This window comes from Vespa velutina, chromosome 2 (assembly GCF_912470025.1).
Source record: "Vespa velutina chromosome 2, iVesVel2.1, whole genome shotgun sequence".
NCBI classification, from domain to species: Eukaryota; Metazoa; Arthropoda; class Insecta; order Hymenoptera; family Vespidae; genus Vespa; species Vespa velutina.
The window spans coordinates 610,744-636,687 of NC_062189.1; the positions used below are offsets into that span (position 1 = coordinate 610,744).

At 30.8% G+C, this 25,944-nt stretch overlaps 3 protein-coding genes across 6 annotated transcripts; 2 read left to right on the forward strand and 1 right to left on the reverse strand.

Annotated features, from left to right (window-relative positions):
- Window positions 1-197: 197 nt before the first annotated feature.
- LOC124947141 lies at window positions 198-20,514 on the forward strand. 4 transcript variants are annotated; one of them, XM_047488874.1, is made up of 24 exons: window positions 206-481; window positions 1,451-1,813; window positions 1,907-2,194; window positions 2,273-4,108; window positions 8,681-8,845; window positions 9,019-9,204; window positions 9,301-9,477; window positions 9,542-9,707; window positions 9,983-10,091; window positions 10,199-10,322; window positions 11,153-11,225; window positions 11,308-11,689; window positions 11,780-12,136; window positions 12,235-12,385; window positions 12,474-12,700; window positions 15,444-15,562; window positions 16,097-16,341; window positions 16,450-16,917; window positions 17,010-17,366; window positions 17,488-17,666; window positions 17,743-17,938; window positions 18,099-18,247; window positions 18,334-18,492; window positions 18,622-20,514. In XM_047488874.1, exons 2-24 carry the CDS (start codon window positions 1,625-1,627, stop codon window positions 18,740-18,742), a joined length of 6,423 nt encoding a protein of 2,140 aa, XP_047344830.1. In that variant the 5' UTR covers window positions 206-481; window positions 1,451-1,624; the 3' UTR covers window positions 18,743-20,514. The 4 variants fall into 4 exon arrangements, 3 of the variants coding, with proteins under 3 accessions (XP_047344830.1, XP_047344831.1, XP_047344832.1); XM_047488875.1 differs by having other exon boundaries at window positions 207-1,813; window positions 12,489-12,700; XM_047488876.1 differs by lacking the exon at window positions 206-481 and having other exon boundaries at window positions 1,710-1,813; window positions 1,894-2,194.
- Window positions 4,590-6,585, reverse strand: LOC124947149 (carbohydrate sulfotransferase 11-like). Its single transcript, XM_047488892.1, has 7 exons — window positions 6,504-6,585; window positions 6,034-6,431; window positions 5,766-5,911; window positions 5,530-5,701; window positions 5,283-5,442; window positions 4,981-5,180; window positions 4,590-4,893 (listed from the first exon to the last, which is right to left on the reverse strand). Exons 2-7 carry the CDS (start codon window positions 6,172-6,174, stop codon window positions 4,663-4,665), a joined length of 1,050 nt encoding a protein of 349 aa, XP_047344848.1. The 5' UTR covers window positions 6,175-6,431; window positions 6,504-6,585; the 3' UTR covers window positions 4,590-4,662.
- Window positions 20,179-25,783, forward strand: LOC124946635 (cilia- and flagella-associated protein 70). The gene is made up of 22 exons (XM_047487584.1): window positions 20,179-20,187; window positions 20,254-20,346; window positions 20,408-20,603; window positions 20,698-20,841; window positions 20,908-21,155; window positions 21,257-21,433; window positions 21,497-21,597; window positions 21,703-21,830; window positions 21,928-22,076; window positions 22,159-22,301; window positions 22,403-22,526; window positions 22,627-22,713; window positions 22,839-22,982; window positions 23,083-23,268; window positions 23,349-23,482; window positions 23,559-23,707; window positions 24,042-24,205; window positions 24,309-24,455; window positions 24,519-24,649; window positions 24,712-24,832; window positions 24,919-25,068; window positions 25,150-25,783. Exons 1-22 carry the CDS (start codon window positions 20,179-20,181, stop codon window positions 25,237-25,239), a joined length of 3,015 nt encoding a protein of 1,004 aa, XP_047343540.1. The 3' UTR covers window positions 25,240-25,783.
- The last annotated feature ends 161 nt before the right edge of the window (window positions 25,784-25,944 follow it).

The following is a 25,944-nucleotide window of genomic DNA, read 5'->3' on the forward strand; positions in this document are numbered from 1 at the left end:
TTACGTTAAAATATATATATATATAGTAACGATAATCATAATGATATATATGCATGCAAGTATATTATATATATATATATATATATATATATATGTATGAAAAATAAAAAAAAGAAAGAAGAAGAAGGGTGATCGAAGCCGTTCTACCGTCGAGTCGTAAGAGTTCAAGAGTTAGAAACTGCTATCAAAGTGGGGATGAAATGGTCGATATTACCTTTGAACCACCATGCTCGCGAAGAACAGGGGCAATAGTCACATGCCGGTCGTGGTCAAGTGAGGTTACCGTTTCGAATCAATTTCCGTTTCGTCTATATACGCGTGCCTCCTTTCATAACTATCAACTCTTATTTCGTTCTTTTTTTTTTCTTTTTTTTTTTTTATTTCTAGTCTTTTTCTATTAATTCTCGTTGTTTCTTTCTTTATGAAAATCATGATTATCGGTGAAACATTACACGGACGACGAAACGGAATTATCAATACGGTAGGTGAATGCAAAAGAATTTATAAATATTTGCTTTGAAAAAATTATTTTTATTGAAAAAAAATCTTTCATCGCCGAACACTCGACTATCTCACTCAGCTAATATATTATATTTGTAGAAACTTTTTAAAAAGTAGACCAATTTATTATATTTTCTTCCTTTCTTCTTCGTTTTCTTTTTTTTTTCCTTTTTTTTTTTTTTAAAACGGAAACATTTCGAAAAAGAAAAAGCTTAAGTTCACTTACAACAAGCGATCCCTCTGATATACGAGCAGAATTTCTTTTGGTTATGCAATCGCATTTCGTGTGTACTACTTTTATACGAAGTTCGTGTCGTGAGATTTGACGATAAACTTGGCAAGTTTCCCTGTTTGGTGCCTGGTTGGCCGTTTTTTAAAAGTACCGCTCGAAGAGTGAGAGAGAGAGACGCTGATAAGTTCGTAATAACTAATAATGAACCGATCCTAATCCGGACATCTCCCTGTTGCTTTTGAATATAAATTAGTATAACGCGAATAAAGGTTGGAGAATAAATTCTAATCAACTCTATTTCTTCTTATCTCCTACAAATATGAACACCACAAACATATACTATCACGCTTGCACACGTGAAATTAAAATATCGTAAGAATCGTTCGATAAATGTGTTCATATTGAGGGTAATAAGGTAAGTTACCTTTCGTCATTTATATTTTCTTAACACATGAATGAAATATGTCGCGTCATTTGAAAAATAAGAAATGTACGGCGATAGCAAATAGGAAACATCATGATGAACTAAGAGTCAAGAAAATTATAGCATCGCTATAATAAATCTTGTTGTTAGAATGCGATCATTCGATTATGCGGAATATGGCCCGTAGATAAGATTTAAAAGCTATATGGAAAACGAAAGACAAGCTACATGAAAAAAGAAACGAAATATATTTTTAATAAGACATGTCACAAATAAATAATATGTATCCACAGGATAGGAACTTGTTAAAAGACTTTTAAAGAGAAAGAGAGAGAGAGAGAGAGAGAGAGAGAGAGAGAGAGAGAGAGAGAGAGAGAGGGAGAGAAAAGAATAGGATGAAGAGCCGATGGTTTCAACGAGACGAGACGTAAGTATCCGAGTTCGTGTGCTCCTTCGGCTTGACATCTATGACAGGATCGACGAGCTCGGAGGGCCTGCGGCCCCAGGAAACCTCACCTATTCCTACAAGAGATACATTGTTTTCTCACGATTCTTTCGGCGAGGAACGAAGTCAGCATCATCAACCACGTCGAAAAATGACTCCATTACCACCGAGCGGTACGCCGATACAGCTAACACCTCTTTGGGAACACGTGGTTCGTATCAGATACGTTTGGGTTCAATTAATTAATTTTCTTATTAAATGAAATCGGTCGGTCGTTAGAAAAATAAATAGGATGATCGAATAGGTTCGTACGAGAAGATTTCCCTCGGAAATCGATACACGATTGATATTCGTCGAGATATCGGAAAGATTGCGAGATCCAGAATGGGAAGTACGGCAGCACGCTCTTCGCGTTCTTATGGACGTGATGCCGACTCTGTCAAGCGAAATCGTCGACGAGGTAATGCAACCGGTGGTACCAGAATTGTTAAATAATTTAGGTCATGCAGCGCCGGCCGTTCGTAAAGGTGCCTTGGACGCTTTAAGGGTATACCTTGTACATAGTCTCGACAGAGAAAGGATCGTGAAAAATGTAAGAGGGAGATGATTGGAACGTTCAACGAACGAAATTGAATCAATTGATCGATTCTGATCGTTCGTACTTGTTTAGATATTTCGGGATGGTTTTAATCGACGAGACGTTCAGGATGTATTTCAAACGAATCTGATCACAGGAGTGATCCTCAGCGCACCATCCTTGCTATTCCCATCGTCGAGCGGTTCTCGTCCTAGCAAGGATATAGTCAAATACGTCACATTCTCTTTGGCCTCTCGTTTGACACAGGTCGCCTATCAGGAAGCCATTCTAAAGTCATTGATGAAGATTCGCGAGATTATAGGCGTCGGAGAATTTGACGACATCATTTCTGGTTGCGACGGTGAATTGAAAAAACATTTGGAAGTTCTCTGCAAGGTTTACAACGTGAAACCTAGCAAGAAGAGCCAAACAAAGATATCATTGGACAGGAAGGAAGTTAATAAATTAGATGATGAGGTTGGAAACCCTATTTGTGAAAAAATTTGGGATAGCGACAGTGATACGTCAGGGATTGCCGAAGAAGATGATGAAATTGTTAATGGAACTATGCCACCGGCTCGAGTGGTTTTGGAAACGGAAATAAAGTTCAACGAAGAGACAGCCATAACTATGACCATTCTCGAAGAAAAAGCTACGAATAGCGAAGAGGACGAGGAGGGCGAAGAAAGTGGCACCGACGTAAGAAACGAAACTGAAATAACGAGCGAGCATAACGATAGAAGAAAAAAAACCCCTAGACGTGTACACTTCGGTGGTGAAATTGTTAAATTAAGGACACCCGATAGCGACGATACCGAATCGGTTGTCGTAGCTTCCTCGAAAACTAGGATACCCCTTCCAGTTTCTCCAGCCACAAAGATGCCATCGGAACGGCCACGTCGAAAATCTATATCGCAGCCCAACAGTCCTCATTTCGCTAGACGCAATACCAATAGAATGTCCAGATCGCTTTCCAGTAGTCCCAAGAGAGAAGTTTATACACATAATGCTGATCTAAGTCCAAAAAAGGGTATCCTTACGCGAACGAACAGTCCTCTTTTCGTTATCGAACCGATCGATCGTCACTATGATGATAACAGAGATAAACGTAATGATAAGACCATAGAAATGTCGAGTCGATCGGGATCACCGAAATTAAATAACAACGACGACGAATCGAGTCGATCTACCGTTCGAGTTAATACCATTGAAGAACATTTCAATATCGAAGAATTGCCCGATGATATTAAGAAGGAAAACGATCATCGAAAAGATAAAGAAGATTTGAAGAACGTTAAAGAAGACAAACGATTGTTTCGATCGTTCAGCGTTCCATCCATGAGATTGATAGAAAGTAATTACGAATCGAAAGATTTGCAGAGAATAAAATTTATCAAAGAGCAAGACAAAAATTTATCTTTTTCGAATAATACAGAAGAACTTTTTTCGATAAACAATCAAGCTAATGTTATTGAACATGACGAAAGTGTTAACGATACGAAAATCAATAATAGGGCTGTCTCTACGAACGAATCGAATCATGAGAATCTTGACGATGAACGATCGCTCGACGTTACTTCGAAAATCGATGAAAAGATGAAGGATAACGTTGGCATAGGTACTACGTCAGGATTAAAATCGAACGAACGTGAATCGACTAATGTCTTACGAAAGATTCATAGTTCGAAAACTTTCAAACGAGAACGTGATTCACGTTCGCCAACGAAGATAGTTGATTTCGAGAATATAGTCACTTCTCGTAAATATAATGAACCTGAGGAAATACGAAGAACTAAAACGATTCATGGAGTGGGAAATGGAAACTTGACGCGTGCTGGCGACGGCAAGAACGAGGGTAAATCACAGGAACCAAGTTGGGAAGAATTGGGATTGGTTAATCATGAAGTTTTGGATGACCTCCATAACAAGGTAAGAATTTTCGATGTTTTTATCAATAATATAAGTAGTATAATAAGTTTAAATAAGATCTATATCATAATATATCTAATACGTAAATATGATCTATATGATAATGAATATTTATTCTATGCAGTCATTAAAGTATCATCACTAGTTGGGCTCTTTAGGGTTTAGGGATAGATCGTTCCGATACATTATTGTAGAAAGTAGGTCAATCGATTTTGTCGACAAAAGTTCGTTCGTCGCGTGGCGTAACGCGATTTAAACTCAATTAATTATAGGATTGCGTAAAAACGTTCATAAACTTTGATTTTGTTCGCCTCTCTCTTTCTCTCCCTATCTCTCTTTCTTTCTTCTTTTTTTGTTTGTCTTTATCAAATCTATAATTATCAATCGATATTACATTTTTCTAGTCTGTCTCTATCTCTCTTTCTCTTTTTTCTTCTTCTTTTCTTTCATTATCAAATTCTCACAGTAATCAATCGATAATATTTATCAAAGATTAATATAATTTACCTTTTTATTTTCTTTTTTCTTTTTTTTTTTTGTTTTTTTTTTTTCATTCAATTAGGAGCTACGGCGTATCGATAATAATCTTCGGGTGAATAATCAAAAAGTTCAAAATCCAATCTAAACTTTTCGTAAAGTCTTTCCACCATGTTTCGACTTAATTGTTTGAAATATATACTCGATGCGTTCGTATAACCACTACCGTGTCTCCAAATTGGTTTGATCCTTTTGTCTAATCCTAATTTGTTCAACGCGTAAATTTGATCTCGCGATAAAGTTTCCACCTAACGTACATAATCAATATATTTTGTTTAATAAAAGATCAACAAAATTTGTCAATTTCATTATTGTCATGCAATAATAATACGAACCTTGGCGATGATATCGTATTTAACGAGACACGGCGTACAATAGAGATAATAAGGAATCCAATGATCGTCACTATAATTAGCTAAATCTATGTTGATTAAGTATTCAACAAATTCTCGCCACGTTGGTTCGATCCCTGCTGCTGGTGGAACATCCTTTCTAACGATCACTTGATCGTCTTGAGGTTTTACGAAGTTTTTATCTATTTAAAAAAGAAAAAGAGAAAGAAAAGAAAAAAGAAATTATTTGATTAATTCGACGATCGGTTCGAGCTTAATACAATTTTTAATCGATCGTTACTCACTACGATACTGTCGAACGATCATAGCTCCGTATTTTTGATAAAAATGAAGAGTTCCATGTTCACGACCGGCCACAGAGTTTTCAAGTTTATCTCGATATGCACTTAACAATCTTTCGAATGGATGCCTTATCACTAATAATTTTTTTGTACTTCTCAATGCCTTTTAACGTGAGAAGTATAATTTCGTTTAGAAAATAATTCAACGGAAGAATATTAAAATCGTTAGAATTTATATATCATATTTTACCTCGTCAGCTTCAGGATATTCTAATTCGTTTATAACTCTCCTAGCTATAGTCGATAATTGTTCTTTACCATTGTTTAATTCTTTTTCCGTTATATTCATTAACAAACATAAATTATATAACCAAGTTGTACTGCTGGCTTTATATAATGGACAATACGATATGTTATGAGCTCTGAAATAATATATTTTTAATATTCGAGTATTACAAAATTTCTTTCTTTTCTTATTTTACGAACCTAACGATATAGAAAACGCTGTATTGGGGCGCAGGTGGATGTTTAAACAAAACTTTGCTTGAATCCTTATAAATGCCTAGTTTATATTTTTTACATACTTTATCAACGGTTAACAATCTTTCTTTATTTATTTTTTCTGCTTGATCCTATAAAATTCAAATGTTTAATTCAACATTCTACTCTATGAGGATTTTTTTATTACAAAGAAGAAAAAAGGAAAAAAAAGAAAAAAGAAACAGAAAAAGTAAAGAATTATTTATCGACTTACCCATAAATCTGTTGAACTTAATACTGACTCGGTTTCATTCCTTTTAATCGTGCCATTTAATTTAAATAATATCAAGATCAAACCGCACACAATAACAATTTTGATTAGTTGATTAATAAGACGTTTTCGCGATCGATTCATGACTCGCCTCGTTCCTAATCGTGCAGATTTTATTTTCTAACTGATTAGATGTGGCTATATAGAAAAATTGTACATATTAAATCTCGTTGATTTAATCTTCCTCATTTTTTAATAATTTTATAGAAGTTACGATCGAATTTGTGACTATAGACAATTAGAATTTTCTTCAGAGAACTGTCACCTTATACCAAGTACGTTACTGACTGACCGGTTTCGTGCTAACTTAATATAGTGCTGCATATATCTTGTCTCGCGCCCTGTACATAAAAATATAATTATTATTTTGTAAAAGATTCAATGAAATTTAACAATAATTTTTTATAACTCACTTCTTCGATTCCTTTTATTTTTTGATTTTACTTTTACTAATTTCACTGTCATGATTATTAATGATCGTTAAATAGTTTTCTTCTTTCTTTTTTTTTAATTTAGTTTTACCTTTTTTTTTTTTTTTTTAGTTTTTGTTTCGTTTAATCTTATATCATTTAGACCATGTAAAATAATACAATTGATAAAAATGTTTGGTAGAAATTTTATCGTATAAAAAAGCGATCGTCCACTCCTGTATTGGAGTGAGAAAAAAGTCTTACCTTGAGGTTTCAAGCGTCGTGATGAATATTAATTAGTTAGTTCAGTTGTGGTCGAATCTTATTGGACGAACGAACAGATGGATGGGCGGATGAACGAAGGAGATCGTATGATGATAACCAGAAAGAAAGAGTGAATGTTGCGTAAATGAATGAATTGTTTATCGTATTGCACATCGTACTCGTTCTCTTGTTCTTCTTTTTTGTTTTTTCGTTTTTCTTTTTTTGTTATTTTCACTTTAATTTCATAATACGTTTGATTTCTTTCTTTTTTATTATTTTTTTTTTCTCTTTTTTTTTTTTGGAAAAAAACACGGCAAAGAGCATTCTATGTGACGATCATATTTTACAATCATTACATTATTTTATATTCATTCAATGTAAGTTCAAGGATATCGTACTAGACCTTTTCATGAACATAAGAGCAACCTTGTCAACGTGTCGGTAGAATAAGAGTATGTAAAGAAATAACAGCTTTGAAATCGATCGCTGACGTTATTCGTTACATTTTCTATGAGAACAAAATGATGAGTCCGTCCACGTGGATTTCAATCGAATCAAGAAAGTTTACATACATATCTGCATATCCGATATATGTTATAAATAGAATATTCAGAAATATCTTTGTTAGATCGTGAATATCTTTCATATTTCTTTCAGAGAGGCATATTTCAAACAGGTAGATCAATCATAGTTTTTGATATATGAAGCACGAGGAAGAGAATCTTTCTTTTCTTTTTTATCATTTTTTTATTTATTTATTTATTTATTTATTTACGTGTGTGTGTGTGTGTGTGTGTGCGCGCGCGCGCGCGTGAATTATAACGTTGAATTATTCATTGAAATAGTCCTGTTGGTTGTATCGCGATTCAAGGGTGGTCGAGATTTCGATATGAATATTCCGAGGATAGGAAAATGAAAGATTCCCTTCGTTATATACCTACAAAGAGGTAGATGGGTGGGTGGGTGGGTGGCTGGGTGGGTGGTAAATCGCAAAAGAGGAGAACGATATTGCCCGTTAAGTTGCAAGAAAATAATTAGGCAGTATGTATAACGCAACCTATTACGTTTACCGTCTTGCGTGCTGAGGCGTTTCACTGAGGCGTCATTTCTACCTACATGTATATGCAAATAAGATGCAATTGCAATGCGATTTACTTCGACGATTTCAAGACACTTTCTCATTCTCATCTTAAGACTTGATGGATGAGTCACGATGTGAGCCATCGAAATTACCGATTAGTTCTAATGAAATTCATACCAATTTTTCTTTACGTTTATACGTAAATATGTATGCATATATATATATTTATATATATATAGATAGATAAGAATACGAGCATATCAATATATTTGCATCTTGGAATTGCAGTATTTTATATAAGCTATTGCTGAGAACACAATAAATAAATTTAATACCGATTTAGAACAGCGAATGCAGATGATACAACGTTAGCGATGTTCCTGCTTACGATCGATAATGTTCACTCGTGGACTCGTGCGTTTCCTCGTGACTCAACAATACTAATAGTGATAGAATAAATATACTCATTACATTAGCGTTAGATTTATTCATTAATTATAAACGTTCCGTAACGTTTAATGTGAGCCCTTCTTCGTTAAATGTAATATATATAATACATTACAGTAGTAATGTTACTTGTAAATGCATATAAGGACATTGACATTACTAGACTTCATAAGCCCGCGTAATAATAATAATAATAATGATAATACCCTCATAACGAGTATCGAATGTATAAATGAAAGGGACTTTTACGTACTATTCGTTCAGAAACTGAACTGATTAAATTCTATCCTGTTTTAGGTTTTTAATTTTTAAGTGATTCATAAATACATAGATAGATATTTTCTATCTATGATATCTTCTATGTATGAATATCTAAATTTACTTTTAGGAGGATTGGCGTGCTCGCGTAAGAGGCCTCGAAAGAGTAGCATCAGCATTACGAACACCCTCGGCTCTAATCGCGATAGAGTCGCGATTAGGATCACTTTTGCATGCTGTACTTGGCGGCGAAAGGAGCTGCCGCGTAGCGGCTGCTGGTTTATCAGTTGCAAAGGTACTAAATACATATGTGAAATTCTAATTGACGGCAGAGAATAGAGAAATTAGAATACTGGAGAAACTTGCTTTGTCATTTCTTATAATTTATTTCCTATTTCTTATCTATTTTATCAGATTCGTTAAATGCCCTTATTGTCATTATCTTTTAATCGATTTTTTCAATGGTAGGTCGTCGTTGCTGGTGTCACCGAAGATGCACTCAAACGAAAATTACCTCAGCTCGCTTGGGGCCTGGCCAGGCAAGGTGGTCCTAGTGCTGCTCAATTAGCAAGAATTGCTATGCTCAGATTAAAACCTGCTTATCTTTTGGAACAATTTTTGCAACCTCAATGTCTCGGGGCTAGAAATGCTAAGGTAAATTTTCATCAAACGAAATTTGATCAAATGGCATGATCGTGATTATGACAATACTGTTTGTAGATTTTAATCGATATTTTATTTAATTTACAGACGAGAGAGAATGCATTGCAGTTGTTGATCTTCTCTTTCGTCACTTTTCCCAGTACGGAGTTTAAAGTCGAAACCGTAGCACATAAGGTTTCTCTTATGGTGGGTGATCGACGTCGTAGAGTACGACAGGCTGCTCTCGATGCCTTGGCTGTTTTGGCACAGATTTACGAACCCGAGGTAATTCTTTCATCGGCTTTAAATTAACTTAAATAAAGGAAACACTTTTTAATAATGTTTACAGGAGGTTCTACGCGCAGGGAAAAGAGCATCGGCCAATAGACACGACGGTGAGGCTATGTTTTCAGCTATAAGATCTCGTCTAGCTAGAAAATCATTGCCTTTGGTCTCTGCCGATGGTTTGGTCGTCTATGGTCTACAAATTTCACCGACCGTTCAAATTGCTACCGGTAATCTTACGATCTGCTATTTAATACATTAAATCTTTTGTTTAACACACTATTTCTCTCTCTCTCCCTCTTTTTTTTTCTTTTTTTAGTTTCGTCGTAATCCTCTTAAAATTAAAGGCTTCGATTCTCTACGGTAGACTTTTTTTGCACGTTCGTATAACATTCGTAAAATGGAATAAATTTTCAACTTAATCACGATGCAAAGTTTTTTACACGACAACTTTTCTGAATGAATTATCATATTTCTAAGCTAATGCATCTATCATTTTAACTAGGACCTGACGTTGACTGGATCGTAGCCGGAAGTGGTTCGGTTTCACCTGGTACAGGACGTAGCAAACGTCAAATTGCAACGGCCAAACCCGATAAAGGAAATTTTTTGAGGTAAACTTTTTATTTTACACTTATAATATATATATATATATATATATATATATATATATATATATATGTGTGCATTGAAAATAATAAATACTATTTTTTTTTCTTAGGAATAAGAATGCAAAGAAATATGGCAGTCCATGGACAAACAGGCAAAATTTATTTACACATGGTATCGCTTTACGTCCAACGAACGAGAAACCCGTAGTATGGCAAATATTATCTCAAAATCAGGTAAAATAAATACACATATTTTTAAATATATAAATTCTTTAATTAATTTTTTTAATTAAAAAAAAAAGAATACATATATATATATATATCTCCATGTATGTATAATATATTCGCACATTGATATGAAAAAAAATCTCTTTTGGAAAGTTCATTTAGATAAAGAGGTAAGAACGTGGGTAGGTTTCGTGACAAATTCTTATGATTCACTAATAATTACATTTGCATTCTTCTGATAACGACTATCGCGCGCTACTTAATGCTGCTTCCTAAGAAGGGTCTATTTTCTAAGGTCACCAAGAAAAATTCCTAGACTAAAAATAAACAACGACTTATAACATATACATTTGAATATACCCATTCGCTACTCTATCAATTCGATTTGGTTAAATTAAAGTTGCTTGAAAATTAAGCTTAAGAAATTTTCTACGATTATGCGTATACATCGATTTACATCTCATTTGTAACATTTACCATATTAATTTTTGATATATGTAACTATACCTATACGTTAGACGCGTCGTTGAAGGGCAAAACATGTAATCGTTATGTTTCTAAAGTCTGTCATAATCATAAATTTATCGAATAAGTATTATAAGAAAATTTTGTTAAATTTACAAATAACTTTTTTATATATATATATATGCATGTGTCGTTTTATATATTATTTTTAACGATAATGAAAGATCGATATTTTACAATATGAATATTTTACAATATTCAATTATGAAGATGTCCAATTTGAATGTCATTAATCAATCGAAAACATTGAAGGTTAGAAAACAATAAGTAGAATATATTTGTTGAAAGGAAATTATTCTTAACTGTTTTAGGACGATACTTTCTCTTGTTCAAACCAAGTTCAAGGATTGGAAGAACGAATCGATGATATCGTTAATGACAATGGTAATCGATTCAACTTTATGTTTAATGTATAGAAAATGAAAAAAGAGCTGAATTAACAATTATTGTAATTTACTACGTTTAGATGGTCATTCACGTACGAATCGAAATAATCATAATACAACTACATCGAGCAAAGGAACAACTATAAATTTAAATCGTCGAGAAACGACAGAAATCAATATCGATGATAATGGGAACGTTAGATCGATTGCGAAAGAAAACGCGAATCTCCAAGATGATCGTGTAGGTCGGCCATTGTCTCAAGAAACATCTGCCATTAAATTGGAATCCAAAATTCCGATATTTTTCTCCCGAGGAATGACGAGTACAAAGATAAACGATCAACATTCTAATATTTTGTTGGATAATAGTTTTGATCAAGTGAATGTTAAGTTAAGAAAAAAGATAGTTTACAATTCGGAGAACAAAAATAGCGGTTTTAAATTGCGGAGTAAAAATATAGGGTATATAAATAAATAACATATTTATACATATGTATATACTTGGAGATATACGTATACGACAGATTTTATTAATAATATTTTTACGCATAGATTAGAGACAACGTATCAACGACGAAAACGTCTTCAAAAAGATGCCACGATCTCTCCTATGAATTTATTTGATAATCAAGTAACAAATCAAACTTCTGATTCGCGTAATAATACCTATCGACCTTTATCCTGTACAATAAATTCAAAGTACACCGTAGAGGGTCAAAAAAATATATTGGACAAACAAAATATTACGTCAAAAGTCGTTTCTCAAGATCGTCCTTCTAAAGTATTAGTAAACAAAAGATATTCGAGAAGTTCCGATGGCTACTCGAGATTTCCAAGAACGAGTTCCATAGAACGTCCACATCCAATATCTGAAACTGATCAACAATCAAAATTATCAACCTTTCAAACGTTAGTTTCATATTTTTGATTATAATAATATTTCTAATTGTATTTCTCTTAAAATAATCTTTAAAGAACGCTCGTCGTATGACTTTTTATAATTTTAGATCGAATTCTGTTTATCAACGACAAAAACAATTTGTTACTGGACCGTCATTTAAAACATTAAAAACAGTTAACACCTCGTATTCTCGTACTTATCAAGATGTAGAAAATTCAAATGAAGAAACATTAATTGATAATACTTCATTTGGACAGGTATAATGATATGCAATGATTATCGTTTCATAATTTTACATTATTTATTATTAATGAATAATAAATAAGTATGATAATTAAAAGAAAGGAGGTATCGTTTCAGCCAAGAATAGATCGGAGAATTAACGAGGCAACGAGCCAACAACGTATTGAGCCCGAAGAAATATCATCGAGCACACGAACAGATGATGATATGTTTGTAAACAGTCCTTTTAGAAGGCGGATACGTTCGTTATCACCGTCACAACTTTATCATCAAGAACAATTTGTCGGTACGGCTTTCAAGGATTTGCAAGCAGCTTCTATGTACGATATGTGAGTATCCTAATGTATACATTATATATATATACACATATATGTATATATATATATATGATTTTTTTTAATTAATGAATTACCCTGTACATGGATATTCTTTTTTTGTCTTTACTATCGTTATGTCGTCGTCGTCGTTGTCGTCGTCGTCGTCGTCGTAGAAACAGAGACATATCAATGTCACCAAGGGACAGAGGTGTAATGACCTCTGATTTTTTACAGGACTCATTCTATATTATATTACCTTACGACACGATATTCTTGACGACACTTTACGTAGAATAATTACATTTCAAAATAGCAGTAATTATAGCTGAGAGAGAGATTTTAGGTCACTTTTAAGTTGCGTGTACCGACTCGTGCTTGGTGCGATAATAAAAAAAAGTTCTCGCGACAGGGACTCGCCTGTATACATAAATATATACATACATACATACATATATACATACATACATACATACATACATACATACATATATATATATACATATGTGCATACATACATAGACATTAAAAAATATAGCTGTGAAAAAATTTCGTATTATTGAAAAAAACGAATGAGTTTTATCTTTTAGTTATTATCAAAGTATTAGTCTCTGACCAGACAAACCTTTCATTTTATCTTTCGCTGTACACATACACGTTGAACGTAAAACATGCGGGATAATTGACAAAGAATTCGAAAATGTATATACATATACACAAACATTCTCCCCTAGTTCAATGCTATTTTATATATATATATATATATATATATATATATATACAATATATGTATAATAGTTTATTTATCATTGTTACGTTATTATTGAAAATACCATTGATTTCATATGTGTATGCATAAAGAGAATCCTTCGAATAAAGCAAATGTCACTATATACTGTGTCCGTAACGAAAAGATTAGATCGTCATACGATAATGCTGATCAATAGATCGAAATTTCTCAGAAGCCAATATGTAAAATGACAAACGTGAGTCAGAAAGAATTCCTGTTGAAGCATCATAAAGTTTGTATAGCATCGACGTAACACTCGACGAGTTACATTTTATATTTAATGTAAAAAAACGAAAATCGAGAAAAGTCTTTGTCGTGCGAAATACAATTTTTAACGTTTCAAAATATAATGCGAAATAAAAGAGAATTGAAATCTCGGCGAGGGTTGCTGAGAAAAAAAAAAAAAAAAAAAAAAAAAAAAAAAAAAAAAAAAAGAAAAAAAAACAAAGAAAAGCAAAAAAGAAATAAAGTCGACGATATAGAACGACGATTGAAAGCGTAAAGGTAAAAAGAGAAGGGGAGATGAGTAGATAGAAAGAAGGGTTGGGGTGGGATTTGGAGTGGGGGTAAGGGTTGAGAGTAGCGGTCAGTAGCGTCGGAACCCTCGACGTCGGTGCGTTCGGCGCCATCAAGCAGTCACAATTGTGTGTACGGTGTTACTTATTCCGATTATCTGACCTCTTTTAATAAAATTTCTGACACTTTTCTTTTCTTTTTATTCTATTCTAACATTGGTAAAAAGCTCTTTACATGATACCATTTGCATTTATCGGCGTCTCGGGTGGCTCAACGTGTGGCCTTTTCTTTCAATTAAAAATTCATAGCCTTTGCTACGGTCGTTGTTGTAGTCAAATAATTTACAAGACTTTATGTCTAGAAAAATTATATAAAGATAAAAGTATTTCAATATATTTCCTTTATCGATTGTTTTTCTAAAAACAAATAGTTTTTATACCTCGTTTCGTTTCCTTTATTTCTTATTGTTTCTTTCTCTATTTTTATTTTGCTCGTTTCAAAAGACAAAACTCGTCGACAGCATATAATATACTTTTGTTACTTACATAAATTAATAACCATATTACGATATTATGAATGGGATATTTTTGTTGCGTGGAAAAATGTCCGATTAATATCGATACTGGTATCGTGTTCTTCTTATCGAACGTCCTTATAATTTTCAATTTCCTTTAATCATATTAGTGATCTTTGTTTTTTTTTTTATTATTACTTTTTATCTATCGTTATTTCCATGAAATAATTTATTTAATAATCGTAAGATCCGTCATATAAAAAGATGTGGAAAAGTGTAAATAATTTATCGTGAAAATGACGTTCGTTCGTTCGTTTGCTTGTTGCATGTTACACAGTGATATATATATATATATATATATATATACATACACACACACACACACACACGTATATATATATATATATATATATATATATATATATATATACATTACTGCAATCATTTTTTTAGAATATACGGCAAAGTATTATCGGTGATTATGTTATAAAAAATTAGAAGCGGGACAGAATGAAATTTAATAAAAATTGTTATGCCGCGATCAACGATTGAAAAATGATATTTAAATATTGCGTGTGGTCTAACGAGACCAAGGAGGATAAGAAATTAAATGAGAATAATGTAAAAAGTTCTAATGAATATAATTTCGCTGGTACCGTTCTCCGTTGTTGTCCTTGCGTCTTCCGATGCAGAAGATCAATCGGTATTGGTAACGAGAATGATAATGGATCCATTTCGACAATTATTACTAATCCTAACGTTACACCAGTCATAGCAGTGAGACTACATAGAAGTACAGATACAATGTAGGTGTATACAAAATTGATCGAAATCTCTTTCCTTGTCCAGATGTTGTTTCTTATTTATGTTTAAAATCGATATACCTATATAAATAACGAAATACATTTAATATAATATTTTATTAAATTTATTTTCAGAGACAAAGCACCTGTGAACGTAGAAGAATATAACGATAGAAAGAGCAAGGATTATTATTTATCAGAAACTAATATTTATCCTATCCAAGCTTTAAACAATGAAGAATCATTTCATCAAGGTATATGTATATATATATATATATATATATATATATATATATATATGTATTTGTGCGCGTTATTATTAGATTAATTATTAGATTAATTGTATGTCAATGCAAATAAGATGCCGATCGATACGAAAGATACAATTAACTGTGAAATCAGCTTGGACGATCGAACTGGAACAGAAGGTTCTTAACCTCTTGTGTATATATATACATATATATATATATATATATATATATATATATATATATATATATATATATATATACATACATACATACATATATCTACGTCGCTTAACGTCCAAGCTGAGTTTACAGGCTCGAAGGAATCAATATTTCGCTGGTCAAGTCTAAGGCACGATCGAATATATTGTCATTTCTACCAATAGAAATAACAACAAATATAACTGTATACTAATTACGCAGTCGATACACATACGTAAACAAATATTTTAGTATGACGAATTTCAATGTGAAAGGAATATTTATCCTCGAATATTCGTTCAAATGTTTTGTTTATTTCCGATACGTTCTCCAACGAAGATTACGAAAGAAAAACAAGAAGAATAAGAAGTGCTGAGAGTACATCGTCAGATCTATCAGCAAGTGATTCGAACGAAAGAAGAAGAAACCAACCTACTTTGCGATCTCTTTTGGAAGATCGCGATCGAGATGAGAGTGATAATAACAGCATTGGCATGTCGATTTCGCAAAGTGAAAACAACGAGAAAGCTTTCGACGTTATCTCTGATAAATCTCAAGAAAGGGACCCTGTCGATTCCTACGTTGTAAGTTTAAAGAAAAAGAAAAAACAAAACAGAAATATTTTTTTTAATCTTTTATTCGTTAATAGAATATAGAGTAAAAATTTGTTTTTACATGTCGTTATTTTTTAGTTAACGATGAAAGAATCAGATGCTTCCATCGAATCAACAAGTACATCAGCGGAGGATGAAACTTCGAAGGATTGGAGTAGCGAGGAAAGAATTAAATCGAGAAATAAAAAAACGTCCAAACGAGAGAAATTAGTTAAAAACGACAATGATTCAAATTTAAATAGCGAAAGTTCTGATACAGTTGACAGAGCAAAAAATAAAACGGAATTACGTAGAAAATCGATAGTTACCATTATCTCGGACGAGGATATTCTTATGAACGAATTATTAGTGTCTTCGGGTGAATCTTTAGAGATTAATTATAGAATTGATAGGAGATCGCACGATACTCCGACGATTTCATCTCCTGAATATTCGAAAATTATAACCAAATCTGATTCAGAGTATATTAATTCAATGGTTTGTAACGATTATTTGAACGTATTTGGTTCACCGAGACGTGATCTACGAAGTGTACATTTAACATCGGTAATATTATATTATTTATTTATTTCCATTTTTTCTTTTTCCCTTACTAATACGATTCATTAGAAATTAAATTTTTATCTTATTTGATTCAGAATTTCGACAAGGAAGTTAATGAAATATTGCAAGATGTTAGCGAAGAAGTTCCCTCCGTGTTTGTCGATCAATCTGTGACTCATCAGACTTTAGAAACAAAAAAGCCCGATAGATTAGACGACGTCATCGAATCCGCAGCAAGTTTATTAAACAAACCTCCGGAATATATTGATAATTCTAGAAACATTGAAACGAGAATGGATTGGTCCGTTTCGGAAGATATTACTACTAAAGAAAATGCTACAAATATGGCGTTTACTAAGATACCTGTTTCTTCGGAAAGTTTCACAAAATTAAACGATATTAAAGATGAACATATAGAAAATAATGAGGCGTCTGCAATTTTAAAAATCGAAGTATGCACCTCACATTTTTTCCTTTAAAAATTTCTTCTACATAAATATATGTATATATATATATATATATATATATATAATTTTTTTTTTTTAATTCATAAATAATGATTATTATCCTTAGCCACAATCTGAAGAAAATACAGAAGTCGTCAGAAAGATGTCATCTAGGGTACTTCGTAGTTCAACGAAATCTAGAAACATTTCTAACAAATCGAGCATGAATCAACATTCGGAAAAAGGAATAGATAAACAGAAACCTATCGTACGGCAGTGTTTCAATCAACTGGAGAATGAAGACTGGTGTGTATTTAAAGATATTACATTAATTATATTTATTATATAACGGGACTGTATATATGTTTAAATTATACTTTAGGGAGGTAACAATAAAAGGACTTAAATCTTTATCTCAATTGGCTAAACAACATCCTGAATATTTGGATCTTAATATCGGTGGTACGATAGGTCGATTATTAGGTCGTCATATTAAAAATCTTCGTTCGCAAGTAGCACGTGCTGCTTGTATAGCTGCAGGGGATATTTTTAGTTGTCAAATTCGTGGTATAGATCAGGTGAATTTAACAAATATTTCTATATTAATTATTATAGAAGAAAAACAAATTTTGTAACATTTATGTAATATATTATTATTATATATTATGCAATATATACTAATATTTAAACTTCATTTCTTTTTTTTTATGTTCTATAAATTATCTTTGATGTTTATAGGATATCGATGATATTGTTGGACCATTGCTTCACAGAACAGCAGATACGAATCGTTTTCTACGTGCTGATAGTAATACAGCATTAGATCGAATGGTCGAATCGCTTCCTCCACATAAAACTATTGGTATTATCGTGTATCGTGGTGCAAGGTGCGTTAAAAAAAAATTCATTTTCAATAAGTATTATATTATTTTCTTAATAAAATTATTTCTATAGTATTTCGTTGATTTTTTAGTCATCAAAATGCAATCGTAAGAGCAGCCACGGCAAGATTACTATTGTCGATCATAGATCGTATTGGAGCTGAACACGCTATGATATTACCTCGTGACGTTAGAAATAAATTGCTTGGTTCAGGAGCTAAATTATTAATGGACGGAAATTTAGACGCAAGGCAAGTGTTAATAAATTAAAAATATTTACAATCCTCCTTTAATTGCTCCTTATGTCATGTTTTTTGTTTTTTTCTTTTGTTTTTTTTTCTTTTTTTTTTCTTTTTTTTTTTTTTTTTTTTTTTTTTTAGAAATAATGCAAAGAAGATTTTCCGACGATTAATGAATTGTGAGGGCTTTCAAAAAGCTTTGACCGACGCCGTACCAGATACAACCTTGAGGCACATCGATAAAACTTTGAAATCGCTTTAGTCGTATGATAAGCGATTGTCACATGTCACGAATTAATGTTTAATAACATAAAAAGAAGGATCTGAACATTATAAATATTTATTAAAAGTAACTTCTTAATACTGCACCATACCGGTGCAACAGGTATCTATAATTTGTCAGCTATTGTGATGAGAATTGTCAATGAGTTTTATAGAACTGATCTAATCATTATAATTAATAACGAACATTTAAAGATAAAATCAAAAATCAAAAATATGATTTAACTGTCAATGTAAAGAAACTTTAAAAATTTTTTATACGATGGAGATTGGTGTTGTTAAGATCACAAAGGAGAAGATCGAAAAGATTTTGAGAAATTTAACCAGCTGTATTATAAAAATAACGAATGAAAATCAGATTATATTAAGTCTAATTTGTTCGTTTGAGCAAAAACTATTTCAGGTATTATTTTTAAAATGGCAAAAATTGAAACAAGATTTCCTGATGTTATGTCAGAAACCTTGTATGATGTTTTACAGGATCCTGATTGTAAAAATATTTGGGATATTCGTATGATTGAGTCGAAAAGCATAGGATTTTTTTTAATTCAAATAATGACATAGAATATTATTCTGATTAATATGATTCGAATCTTTAACGACTTGTGCATCTCCATTGAAAAATAGAGATTTTATATTAAAACATTCTTGACTTGAGATCGGAGAAGAGAAATACATCTTAAATAATTCTTATTTGTCAAAAATACTGCTCGCATAGGAAAATTTTTTTTTTAATATGACATCTTATTTAATTCATTTTAATTTTGAATATTTGTGTATACGAAAGCAAAGACTTTTCTATTACCAAGAAAAGAATGCTCAAATTTTTATTTATAACAAAATAATATCGATACTGGTATAACAACAATTATTCCAAGATCGATCGAACTTTAATCATTATAATGTATATTTGTTTTTAATTGATCTCTTCTCCCCTCATCTACCTCCCCGCCCCAATAAGTTTTCTTTTATACGTCCCTTACTATAGATCATTCGATGTACGATCGTAAATCTAATCGTCTTTCTAGTCGGCCGACTTTTATTGGCCATCATTTTTTGATATTTATGTCTTTAATATATGTATACATATATATACATGTATATATACATATATTTCCTTTTTGATATTATTACATGAAATACGTACATATTCATATTTAACACAGTACCAATGGAAATTTTAATGATTTATAATCGTAAGAGAAATTTATTCGACAGTGAAAAAATCCATTATCGAAAGAACAATAAGTGCAATATGCAGTATGCAGTACAATGGTTTGTAAGATGAATTTTTTTAAGTAAATATATCGAACAATATGTTGTATCTCATTTTCTCTACTCTGAAATATGTTATTATTTTATTTAACCCATTTAGTAAGTAAACAAATGAAATATTCTTCATAATTATTTGACAAGATGAATACGGTAAAGATATTCGTATTTATTTAATATTATTATAGATATAAATTTTAATATCAATTTTAATTATAGCCAAACGATGAATCGACAAATTTGAATTTGATCTCAGAAGAAGAGATAAATGAAAGAAACATCGAATTAACTATTATTACTATAGAAAATATTGTAAGTTATTTATAAAATATTATCACATTATGAAAATATTTTATAAGAGTATATTTTACAGATAAGAAATGAAGATACAAATGTGATCTTTTCTGTGGAACATAATTCAAATATATTCGGAGAAAGTAATCCAATTAAAATCGAAGCTGGTATCAAAGAACCATCACCCGTATACGATGTTAATTTTTCTGTCCAAATTCCAATATCCCTTTACGATCGAACTAGTATTGATCGTGTAGTTTCCACTCCAGTTTTAAGTAAAATTTAATTACAATCTTCATTCTTGCGTTTCGATTGTTACCTTGATTTTTTTTTCTTTTTTTTTTCTTTTTTTTTCATCTGTAGTTACAGTATCAAGCGTCGACAAAGACGAAAGTGTTACACCCACTGCTTTGGATACTGGAAGGACAAAAAAATCTCGAATTCCTCCTAAAAAGGAATTTAAATTGAAAATTATTGGATTATGCAATGTCGATCTTATGCCAATTTTATTAGGTATCAATCCGTACATATAAAGTTATATGAACGATCAAAAATCATATATAAATGTTTATATTATAGGGGAGAATCTATTTATTGAAAAATTAGTCCTAGAAACAGCACAATTTACATTCGATGGCAATGCTGTGTCGTGGCCTAATCTTCCACGTTTAACGGTCAACATCAAGCAAGAGAAAAAACCATTTTTTCCTTCTGATTTGAAATTTAATTTTCTAAACATCACCGTAGAAAGTATTTTTAATCCACCATCTTCGTTCACTGATAAAATGGATTACACAGCTGGTACTTTTCTTTATGATGACCAAGAAGTAGGAATATTTCTTTGATATCAAGATTATAGATTCAATTTTGTCTAACATATTTCGATTAATTTTTTTTTTTTTTTCTTTTCTTAAATTACCGATCGAAGGATCCAGAAACAATAATATACGATCGTGGAAAATTGATCCATGGTCGAGATATAGAAAAAAGTAAATGTTGGAATCCTTTGTCCCATTTGCAAAGTCGCGCCAAATTGTCGAAATACAAACTAGCTTGTAATTACAACGATATAAAGAATACCCTTAAGGAGGAATTAAAATTGCAGGTATATGGAAAAAATAATTTAACAAATACACGTACAAAGCGTTGATAATTTAATTAATTTTAGGATATAATGGAGAAAAATATATCGAGAATACAATGGAATAGTATGAGTCGTCACATATTGCAAAAGGATGATATTAGAAAATTTCAAAATCAAATTTCCAAGTTAGAAACAGCATGATTACAATCATATTGTTTAAAAGTCCAATTAATGGTATATATATATATATATATATATATATATTTTTTTTTTTTTTTTCTTTTATATAGATATAAATATTGGCCATTTCAATTCATGGTAAGAGAAACACAAGACGATAAGGTCAAAGCAAAGTCTACACAAGTGTCTAAGATTTATCAATGTTACGTTGATTTAAGCGAACTATTATTTCCTGGACGTGAGTAGACGAGTAAAATATCAAAATATAAATTTAAAAAAAAAATATATATATATATAGTATAGCGTACAATATCGACTTCTTATTTTTAATTCAGGAAGAAAAACTCGAATTGCATCGCAATTATATACCTTTAATGCAACTGACCTTATGGAAAAAACAGGATTTGAGAAAGCTATTTTTTTAATAGACACTCAAATAAAAGAGCCCAAAGAAAAAGATAAACGGGGGAAAACTTCGACGAAAGTGATAAACTTTCAAGCGAATATATAATTTAGCATATATTCTAATACTTTATTTATACTTTCTAATCTATTAATTTTTTTAGAATACATCGATAATAACAGAAGTGGAAACACTTGCGACTGAACCAGTTATTACAGAGACCAATGAACCCGTATTTGTTATAATCGAGATTGAAATTTATCATCCACTTGTTGCTTGTCGATTAGATAAAGATTTTTCTAATTTGTAAATTATTATTAATATATTAATATATATTTATATATATATATATAATATTAATTATACATATATTTAGGAAATTATAAATTTTTATTTTTTAACACTAGGATCCATGAATTGACAACAGCAACAGATAAAAAACCATATTATCCATATTCCGGAGATTTGGCTGAGAATCAATATACGAAATGCATCGAAACTTTGATTAAAATTATGACAGAAAGTTATAGAGTATGAAAGAAATTAACATTCCGTATATATATATATATATTCAGTATATTAAAATTTACATTTAGTTTAAATCATATTCTGATATTGTCCATACGAATAGGATTTTTGTAAAGAAACAGATAAGAAATCATTTCGTTCTGTCGAAGAGAATATCAAAGAAGAAGATTCGAAATTTTGTTACGTACCGGTTTGTAATGTTTTATTTCTAATTAAAGTTATAATTATCATTAAAAAAAAAAATATATATATATATATATATATATATATATATATATATATATATGTATATAAAATTAGTACATTCTTTTTTAGGACGAATTAACATGTTTCATTCAGTACTTATATAAAACCGGAATTTATTTATCCATACGTAATGCATTAAAGACGAAGATTACTTTACTTTTGGATCAGAAATTTGAAATGCCCTCGTATACTTTAGATTCCTCTAAGGGACAGGTATCGATATCGATTTTTTTTCATAATCGATGTTGTTATAATCGATTTAGAATCATATATATATATATGTACAAACGTTATATGATCGTTTCTTTATTAGAATTTTATAGTGACCGTGTATACTTATTTGGTCGAACTTATGCACACGATCGTTAACAAAACAATCGAAACAAATTTCTGGAATGATTCAACATCGATCGTTTCTGATTCAAAGAGATTATATTTCTATGCCGATGAAGCTTATGAATCAGGTCACATTGAAGAAGCAAGAAAATATTATACTACTGTACACGTTAAAATTTTCTATTCAAATTAATTAATATTCAAGAAGATTCATTATAATTTTGTATATACTTCGATGTATAGATTATCGATAAAGAAAAAAATGATCCTACTGCGTGGATCAATTATGCAATATTTTTATTAACGATAGGAGATAAAGAACGTGCCGAGGAATGTTGCCAAGAAGCGATACTATTAAATAATCGTCACAGAATTGCGTAAGGATTTTATTTATAATCTTATCGATCGAAATTATCAAGTAGATCGTATTAATTTTGTACTCTATTTATATAGGCTATTAATCTATGCGGCAATTTTAATGGAAAAAAGATATTATCGAGAAGCTGAAATTTTTTTCCGTAGTATTATTGATTTTTATCCACGATTTGCCGAAGGATGGACGATATTAAATTTATTTTACATTCGTATCGATTATTATCCAGGTATTAATCAAATTATCTTTCCTCATAACATAACAAAATTATTTACTTCTTTTTACTATATACAATTATCTCACTGTGGATTTTTATTTTTAGGTTAACTATTAGCAATTATTATTATCTTACTTTTCCTATCTAATTTCTGTTTAACTATTTTTTTTTAATATATATATATATATATATATATATTTACAGGAAACATATTCTTGTATAATCTTTCTTTCTTCTCTCTCTCTCTCTCTCTCTCTCTCTCTCTCCCCCCCTCTCTTTTTCTCTTTCATACATACACATACGTATATTTACACATCGAACGTAGAAATGTAATTATTAATGTTAGGAATAGACATTGCGATTCGAATAGCGAAGGAATGCATGGAAGACAAAGATCGAGATACAGAGATCGATGATCGAGAACCTATTGCATGGTCGATGATCCATTGTCCACGAGACAGTATATACATGGTGACAACGACGTTCTTGCTTAAATTACATCTCTACGATGTAATTGTTGTTTATTATTTACTTATTTATTTATTTATTATATTTGATTATACGCATTTATAAGATGCATTTATTTATTTATATCGTTCGTTCATTTATCTAGCTGGCAGGTATAGCATTGGCACAAGAAATGTCCCTGACAGGTAGATCAACATATTTATTATATTATATGGCAGTGCAACATTATCTCTTACACAGATACGACGATGCTTTATCTCATTTGAAGGAAGCCCAATGTCAATATGGAATGGTGCGACATTATTTTATAGCCCATACAATTTGTTTTTCTTACATCATTAACTTCTTCCTGTAGGATTATTCGATAAGTTGTCTGATGGGACATTGTTATTTCCAAGAAGGTGATCTCGAAGAAGCCATAAAGTATTATGAATTTGCTAATATGGTCTTTAACAGACCAGATGATATTTATCTTTTGCGATTAAGGTATAGGATATTAGCTGTTAAATAAAATTCCAAGATATAATTATCATTATAATTATAATCAGGGTTGGACTATGTTATGAAAATAAGAAGGATTATGAAAAAGCAAAGAAAGTATTTTTAAATGCCTGTCAATTTTCACCAACGAGTCAAAGCTGGCTTCATGCTGGAATTTCATTTTATGAAGTGAACAATATTTAGAAAAAAAATTAAAAAAAAGCGATTGTTTCTATGTACGATTTTTTATGTTAATTAATATTTTGTTTCTTAAGCTGAACCAATTAAAAGAAGCTGAAATAGCTTTGATAGAAGCAAACAAGATTGATAATTGCAATCCAGATGTTTGGGGATATTTGTGCTTATTGAATCTTTCTCTTAACCGATATGAAGAATTTGCACAATGTTATAGACAAGCTGTCAAGGTAATTTTTATTAGAAAAGTTATTACAAAAGAAAAAAAAAAAAAAAAAAGAATATCTGATACAAGAGATATTGTTTTTTAGTATAACCTTAAAAATGAAAAATTATTGAATGCGATAAAAGAATCTATGGAACAGTTGAATTATGAAGTAGAAATTTTTCAAGTTACCTAAAATGTTATAAAGCGTGAAATAGTAAAGTTTAGGAACAAAGAGATCATTAATATATCTTCATAATTCAGGATGAAAGGAAATGCATTATTTTTCTAATGTTTAGGGCATAATAAATGTAGAGTGCTATGTTCAATCTATGTCATATATATTTGAAAGCTTCTAAGAAACTTAAAAATTAATAAATGTATATAATGGAACATAAACTTCGGTAATAAAAACAAATAATAAATTGGAAATAAATACAAATAAACTATAAAATAAAATAACAATAATTATTATTATTCAGTTAAAATAAAATGATTATAGTTTGGCATTGGCGTTAATCCAAATGAAAAACTTTCGCGATAGACTAATCCCAGTTTATATTGGTATGGGGGTGACTTAATCTTATTTAATTTGCTGATTCTAAAAGCGAATTATAAAAATATTTTTCGATCATCTACTAAAATACACAAAAATATTATCATTTTCTGATCTACATATGATGCAACATCAGCAAGTTAAATTTATCGAAAGATCACATTACACTTTGTAATCATATATATATAAAAAAAAAAAAAAAAAAAAAAAAAAAAAAAATAATGCTATAATAATAACTGAAAATATTATATAAAATGATATAAATGTTATAACGCAATTCTAAAGATACAAATGAATTTTCATAGAAATTTTAAACATATGAACCTATATCAAATTGAATAGAAT

Coding starts and splice junctions, on each gene's coding strand:
- LOC124947149 (XM_047488892.1), bottom strand. CDS start 6,174: ATGAATCGATCGCGAAAACGTCTTATTAATCAACTAATCAAAATTGTT. Junction 5,912..6,033: donor TAAGTTCAACAGATTTATGG/GTAAGTCGATAA, acceptor TGAATTTTATAG/GATCAAGCAGAAAAAATAAA. Junction 5,181..5,282: donor GATCGTTCGACAGTATCGTA/GTGAGTAACGAT, acceptor TTTTTTAAATAG/ATAAAAACTTCGTAAAACCT.
- LOC124946635 (XM_047487584.1), top strand. Junction 21,434..21,496: donor AGGAGGAATTAAAATTGCAG/GTATATGGAAAA, acceptor AATTAATTTTAG/GATATAATGGAGAAAAATAT. Junction 24,206..24,308: donor TTAAATTACATCTCTACGAT/GTAATTGTTGTT, acceptor TCATTTATCTAG/CTGGCAGGTATAGCATTGGC.
- LOC124947141 (XM_047488874.1), top strand. CDS start 1,625: ATGACAGGATCGACGAGCTCGGAGGGCCTGCGGCCCCAGGAAACCTCA. Junction 11,690..11,779: donor TTGCGGAGTAAAAATATAGG/GTATATAAATAA, acceptor TTTTACGCATAG/ATTAGAGACAACGTATCAAC. Junction 12,137..12,234: donor AAATTATCAACCTTTCAAAC/GTTAGTTTCATA, acceptor TTATAATTTTAG/ATCGAATTCTGTTTATCAAC.